Consider the following 7,619-nt stretch of genomic DNA (forward strand, 5'->3'; position numbering starts at 1 on the left):
AGGATATTCGTCTATTGAAACAACAACCCCCCACTCCACCCCTGCCCTCGATACAGTAAGTAATAATAACTCACTCACTCACTCGATACGGTGTTACGAATGTTATTATATCACATACGCATTCAGTTGGCGTTGGCGGAGGCTTGCACAGACATTGAAACTTTTGTTTGTTGCACTACTCCTTTTCTTGTGTATATCATTTGTATATTTTGTTTCTGGTGTCCCCGCCGTGATATTGCTGGAATATTGCTAAAAACGGCGTAAGACCATACTCAGTCAGTCTATATTTTGTGCGTCAGTCGTAGCGAAAGCATTCTTTGTTGTTACGATATATTCTAGTGTTGCGATACTTTCTTCGACATTGTTTCAGAGTACTCCTCGCAATGAGTTTACTTGAAGATTCAGGAAAGAAGACAAGACATGAATTGAACACTTTTCTGTATGATGGCCTGTACCTACCCTGTCCATCTCCATTTAGATTAACAGGAGACAATCCTTCAGAACAGATAAAGAGTATAAAGTCAGCTCAGATGTATGAAGATGATATCATCGTTTGTGCATATCCGAAATGTGGTACGTGTTTTTAGCTCAATTTATATACTTATTTCTCTTCCTCCCGTCCGTCATCAGCTACTTGTCTGCTCACCACCTTATGTACCACCGTTCTTCTGCGAATAAACAAGCTGTCAAACTTACCTACCAATCCACAAACACAACCTGTATATATTAGTAAAATGTTTCAGGAAGTCACTGGCTTTCCCAGGTCCTCTCTATGCTACGAAACGGGTCCATCCAGTATTCAGAACTGATCCTGGCGTCCAGAATGATTGACTTCGCCTGCAAGAAAGGACTGGAAGCACTGCATCCACCACGAATCCTACACACACATCTTCCTCTGCGCATGCTCCCCAAACAGGTCTTGGACAAGAAAATCAAATGTGTCCAGATTCTGCGCAATCCGAAGGATGTCTGTGTGTCGTTCTTCAACCACGCAAAGAGGGTTGCACCTCCTGAAACATACCAAGGGAACTTTCATGAATTTACAGATGCTTTCTTCACCGAACAAAGTTAGTGGATAATGGGTTTCAGCTCTATAAAATTGTTCCTGTATTTCATTGTTTCTGCTGTTCTGTATCTATTTGTATGTTTTAAGGCTACAGACATACAAAGTGCTCGCTAAACAAATATCTTGGGTGAAGGAATTTCATCATACAGCGGTTATCCGTGAAGATTCGATATGAGTGAGTGAGTATGATTTTACTCCGGTTTTAGCAATGATCCAGTAATATCACAGTGGTGGATACCAGAAATGGGCTTCACACATTGTACCCATGTGGGGAATTGAACCCGGGTTTTCAACGTGACGAGCAAACGCCTTAACCACGAGGCTATCCCACTGCCCAAGATTCGATATGTCGTCAGTAACCTTCTCTTGACGAAAGAGCCGACTAACGGGATCCGTCGGTGACGCTCGCGAACGGTGACTTGGTTGATCCAGGTAATCCCAGGTACACGGATGATGTGATAGTCGGGTCCAGACTTAATACTTTACACACAGCTGTCATAGCTATAATATTGTTGTGTTTCAGAACTTACAAAAGAGTGTCCTTCCTACAGCTTGTTACCACGGGGAGTACTGATGAACAGCGCTATTGTTCTATTGTAAATGTTTCAGTGCCATATGGGAGGTACGATGACTATTTGTTAAGCTGGAAGGCTGACGTGTCCAGGTTCCCAGACCTCCCATTTCTTTGTTTCTTCTATGAGGACATGAAAGTGGTCAGTATCTGTAGTAAATAAATTATTTCCTCACAAATCGGTCGATTTCTCTACTTGACAGAATATATCGTTCATCGTTTCAAGACCCGTGAAGATCCGGGTTAGAATTGGTCCTCAGCAACCCTTGCTTGTTGTAAAAGGCGACTAACGGGATCGGGTGGTCAGGCTCATTGACTTGGTTGACTCGATTATTTACAGACCACCGTCATATAGTTGGAATATTGCTGAGTGCAGCGTTAAACACCAAACCAACCAACCAAATCATCGCTTCCAGATAATACATCCCTGTTTTGTGTGAAAAGAGCCTAATAGATTGTGCAGAAGCAGACAACACATTTGAGGACATGTCATGTGTTAACCCTTCAGTGTATAATCTAGACAAAGAGTTTTGTTCCCAAAAAATTAATGTTATTTATAAAGGCAGAACGAATGTTTACTGTACCTCATCTAGAAGTTTCGCCAAACACCAAATACTGACGTACAAAAGAAAGTACACACCTGGTGTTTTGGATTATTTGAAAAGTGTTGTGAATTTGACTGGCAACACGATATCTGTGGTGTTTTGGCAACATATTAGGAAAGTCTGACTTATATATCACTGTAAAACTCTTTTCAAAACATTTACGGAGCTTTTTGGAAAGTAATCCAAAAGCACCGAATGTGTCCTTACTTTTGTACGTCAGATTAGTAATATTTCAGATAAATCTCGCTTAATTTAAAATAAGTAGTTCTGATGATGCATTTTAAAAACATTATTGTCGGCTCCCTTTTAAAAGATATGACCGAAACAATGAAGACATCGTAATGTTTATATTCGTCTGTTTTATTGCCAGCATCCCTTAAAGTGCGTGAAGGAACTTCGTGCGTTTCTGGGGCTTAACATCACAGACGCATTCTGCGAGGCTGTGGTCGAGGCCTGTTCGTTTGATAAGTTGAAGATGAAAGAAAGAACGGGCATGAAAGATGGTGCTGTCGTGAGCATCTGGAAGGAAGGTTCTGGAGGGACATTCTATAGAAAAGGTATGAATGACGTGAACATATTGTCCTATTTTGAAGCCAGTAAGGCGGCAAGGGCAGCGAGATATGAACACAGAAGCTTAGGCTCCTCCTTGGATGTAGTTAAGTGTGGGGAAAGGGCCACACACCACTAAACATTCTATTGATTAGCAAGATCTATGTACAAACTGCCTGGCACACGAAGGGATGTGCTTGAACACAGGCTTTGCATTCAAACGCGAACGTTATCAAACCTCACTAAAGATGAAACTTGAGTGATCGTTGACACACTTCAAACGTATACTCTCGTTGTGGACACTCGTCATATATTTACGTGTACAAAATGTCTTGATGTTTATGGACAGTTGGCAAATGGTAAAAACAGAGCAAAAGTGTAAATCAATATTCACTAATTCCTCTTTCCAGTGGATCCCTTATATGATGCAATGTTTGGAGGCCCTCATTATGAACTTAGTTTTGATCTCTTGTGTGTTCTTACCATGTGTCTTGTCGTCAACTGGCAAAAACAACCTTCAGTTAATATGATATTTTTCTGCTAACGAAAAAGGATTTTATTGTATGGTTCCTACTGAACAATAGCAGCTGTTTACGAATCACTTTCAAATAATGCTGATATCAGTGTATCCCGTCACAAAATGGGACCATGTTTCACGTCACCAACACGTCTGACCTAAAGACACCAAGGACAGTAGATGGTAAGGTATTGCTCGACACAATGTGGTAGCTGAATACATAACATCAGTGCCAAAGAATACAACAGTTTTGATTACATTTGATGTAAAGGGAAAAGAGCTGTGAAATCATATGAATGGACCGCTGAAAATCCGTGATTGTGTTCGCCAAAAACTACCCCTCTTGTCATATATTCTTATATAACCCTGACGACCAGCTGAGGTGCATGTGAGGTGAAGAGGGATTGAGGGAATGAGTTAATATTTAGCGTCACATCGGCAATACTTCAGCCATATCGTGACGAGAACAAATTAATTTATATCAATATTAAAATCAATAAAATTGGAACATAAATGCCTATCATCGAAGAACAGTAAAAATATTAGAGCACCACATATATAAATTTAAAACTAGTAACTATCATAAAATTATCAGTATAGACAGTACAAAATAAACACGGGCTGTAGACCATCAACAACTGAAGGTAGATCACCATACTAGGGTCCATAAGGACTTACAGTACTTTTGCTAGCTGCATGGACCCTAGTTGGATTAACACCATCCCGTCAGCGAAGAGGGATTGAAAAGCCATCTCTTAAAAGCATTTGGTAATGAGTGAGTTAAAAGCATTTTTACAAGTATTTAAGTTATATCGCAATGCTTAAACGTAGTGTAGGAAATAATTATTTCAAGGCTTGGGTGTATGTCCCTGTGCATCTGTAAAGTGCGAAGAAATCTGAGATCGTAATGATGTATCTTGATCTTATGTCGTAACACGGCTAAGGGGAGTAACATCAATTTAGGGTGTTTTGTACGATTGAGTTTCGTGTCCTTGCGGACATGAGAAAACTATAAATAAGCTGTATATATAAACATATTAGCAAAACATGCACGCTTTATTTATTTTGTAGGAGAAGTTGGAGACTGGAAAAACTGGTTCACTGTGGCAGAGAGCGAAAATTTTGACATCACCTGGAATGAGAAGATGAACGGTTCGGGAATCGAATTTTCATATTCAGTACGATAGTTAACCTCGCCTTGAACTGTGATTGCACGCAATGTGCAACTTTAGTGAGTCCGCCAAAATATACCTCATGTACACACCACCTTCATTTGTTTGAAACAACAGTAAACTGCGGTTACATTGAAATCAAGCCCACTACTATTTTCAGTTCGATATAACAGTACTTCGTTATTCGCATTTCGACTGAAATATGTGGATGGGATGATAAAACCCCAATTCGTTATATCCGTCAGTTTGCTATAAGCATTTTCGTTTTATGTTTAATGTACCCTCTGTATATTTCAAATCAAAGTGTACAAATAAAATGTCTCCCATGTTCGTCTCAGAACACATTAACAAAATTACCTGGTAGCTTGAATAAAGCACATCAGTTCACGTTACTGTTGGAACACTTACTTCCTGATGTTTGGTTTATCATTGAGTTAATGTTATTCTGAACCCGCTTTAAGTGGCATACTACGAGGACAGACGGAAACATGAATGATTAACTCTAGAGTCAAATAATTGACTAGCCGTTGCATGTGTGTATGGTAGTGGCATCAGCGGAGCAGGATACGCCCAACTTTGGCGAACAACTGGATTTGTCAATAATAAAGAGTGGTTAATTCGAAAAATATCCAGAGTCAAACAATGCTTTCGGTTAATGTGAGTCATTCCTGTCACCATCTTGATTTGCGTATGAAGACTTGTTGTGTGTGGGTTCTCTGTCGGTGACGGAACCAAACTTTAACAATTCACTGTTAAAAGAAACCAGTGTTATAACACACACACACACACACACACACACACACACACACACATATATATATATATATATATATATATATATATATATATACACACACACATTATAGGTTTAGTACTGCTCTGATTGAATTGTTAACTATTGTGAGAAGTATTGCCGGCGTGACTTAAATTAAACATAGTTATAGATCATACGTGTAAAATCGGTGAATGTTACATGAAGTATTGATATAAAGGTATAATATAAATGCTAAGTACTTGTTGTTTGTCCTTTCACTACAAATGGTAGATAACCTTACTGTAACTTAGCTCTTAGGTTTGAGAAGTACGTAAGTCCAAAAACATTCCCAGTATATTCAAGCTCCACTTTTTTAATCGTAGAATATGTGTAATTTTAATATATGGCTAGATTTGTCTCAATTGCTAACAGCTGAAGGGATGATGTAACTCCAGCTAGGGCCCATGCAGGAAGCAAATGTACTGTAAGTCCCCATGGTCCCTAGTATGGTGATCTACCTTCAGTTGTTGGCAAAATATAGCTTGTTTTTATATTGTATTGTCATCTATAGTTAAACTGTTTTTGATCTAATTACTAGTTTTAAATTCGAATCTGTGATAATCTGGTTATGTTACTGTCCTACGTTGACATGTTTTTACAATTTACCATTAGTTACTATGTATAAAAATTAAGTGTTCTCGTCACGATATGTCTGAAATATTGCCGATGTGGCGATAAATTTTACCTCACTCACTCACTCTTAGGTTTGAGAATAGGGGAACAAACAACAATAATAAATATATAGGGCTCGATTAAGGAAACATAATCTACTTGCATCCTTTGAAACGTCAGGTAATAACGTTGTTGAACCATATAAACATATAGTTGCAGCTGCTGCACATATAGTATGATATAGAATGCTTGAATTTTGGCATTGATGATTTAAACCATCATTTGCGACAAAATGGTCTGGAGTCTAATAGAATCATTTGATCTTACTTCATAACACATGCATAGTATCTTCTTTGAGAGGCATTTTAGAAGTTGTATAGATGAAGGAAAACCAAGTTCTATGGATAGTCAACTTCTTTATGGAAATCAGTGCGACGTTTCGGGTGTAGGTACTACATGAAGACGTGGCAATTAAGTACATCAATCAAACTCAGCAAACTTAGGCTTAGTAGCGATAACGGTGTTAGTACCTACACCGAAACGTCGCACTCATTGCAATAAAGAAGTTGACTATCCATAGAACTCTGGTTTTCCTACATGCATAGTAACATTAACGTACTAAGATCACAAGCAACTGACGGCATGTGTGACGCCATTATCAGAGTATAACATGTTACTTGTGACCATGAGACCACTGAGTGCAGTGAGCCTCACCTTGGCCTCAGATAAAGACGGTGGAAAACCTGTCCCTACGTTTGTTTCTGTTCTACTTCTGGTAACTGGATCCGTGTTGTCACTTATTTTTATTTATTATTGATATTTATATAGCGCACATATCCACGCACTAGTGCATGCCTCAAGGCGTTGGTATTTTTCCCTCGATCATTATCTCTGTCCTTGATGTGGTAACCCTTTACCAGACATATATGCAGTGGTGGCAATCGACACAGAACCAACGTGGGTTTGGCCCCAATACACATAAGAAACGATATAACATGCTCTAGTCTGATGTAAACGATATGTCAAAATATCCCCGATCTAAACGATATTACAAGTACTAGCCGGATGTAAACGATATACCAAAATATCCCCGATCTAAACGATATAACATGCTATCCTGGTGTAAACGATAAGTCAAAACTCCCCGATCTATACGATGTACCAAGCCAGCCTGATGAAAACGATATTTCAAAATGTACCGATCTAAACAATATTACAAGCTGGCCTAATGTAAACGATTTGTCAAAACACCACGATCTAAACGATATATTAAGCCAGCCCGATGTAAACGATATCAAAATCAAAATATCCCGATCTTAAGAAAATTGTATATCAGGCCAACCTGTTCTATTCACGGAGGCAAAGTCAAAGTTCTTTCGTCTAGGAGATATATGAAACTGCCATTACAAATGGGGCGTGTCCAACTACTTTGATCTCAACATTGTACTTAGTTACCTTGGTCCTCTCGCAATATTACTGGGTATGTTTTAACTAAATCACCGGTAGGTCGCTGGGGAAGGTGTGCACAGCTGATTGCTGTTTCCGGCTCTGTATACGAGACAAATACACACAGTGTCTTAATCCCTGCATACAAGACATTGCCTTTCAAAAACAAAGTAGAAATGAAAAGGTAAATAATCCTTGTCTGTCAAATCCGGGCTGCTCTTTGCTCCAGAAAAATGAGTCGGTCTCAGGCCAGTCTATAATGGACAG

At 39.0% G+C, this 7,619-nt stretch overlaps 1 protein-coding gene across 1 annotated transcript; it reads left to right on the forward strand.

The window, feature by feature from the left end:
• The first annotated feature begins 548 nt into the window (after positions 1-548).
• LOC124268952 (sulfotransferase 1A3-like) lies at positions 549-4,697 on the forward strand. Its single transcript, XM_046703974.1, has 5 exons — positions 549-573; positions 744-1,067; positions 1,676-1,779; positions 2,613-2,799; positions 4,380-4,697. The coding sequence occupies exons 2-5, from the start codon at positions 773-775 to the stop codon at positions 4,493-4,495; spliced, it is 702 nt and encodes a 233-aa protein (XP_046559930.1). The 5' UTR covers positions 549-573; positions 744-772; the 3' UTR covers positions 4,496-4,697.
• The last annotated feature ends 2,922 nt before the right edge of the window (positions 4,698-7,619 follow it).

Source organism: Haliotis rubra, unplaced genomic scaffold (genome assembly GCF_003918875.1).
Source record: "Haliotis rubra isolate DU_JTF1 unplaced genomic scaffold, ASM391887v1 Scf1407, whole genome shotgun sequence".
Taxonomy (NCBI): domain Eukaryota; kingdom Metazoa; phylum Mollusca; class Gastropoda; order Lepetellida; family Haliotidae; genus Haliotis; species Haliotis rubra.

Excerpts from the sequence above, each read along its gene's own strand:
- LOC124268952 (XM_046703974.1), top strand. The coding sequence starts at position 773 with ATGCTACGAAACGGGTCCATCCAGTATTCAGAACTGATCCTGGCGTCC. Across the intron at positions 1,068-1,675 it reads TGCTTTCTTCACCGAACAAA|TGCCATATGGGAGGTACGAT; the intron begins GTTAGTGGATAA and ends TAAATGTTTCAG. Across the intron at positions 2,800-4,379 it reads AGGGACATTCTATAGAAAAG|GAGAAGTTGGAGACTGGAAA; the intron begins GTATGAATGACG and ends TTTATTTTGTAG.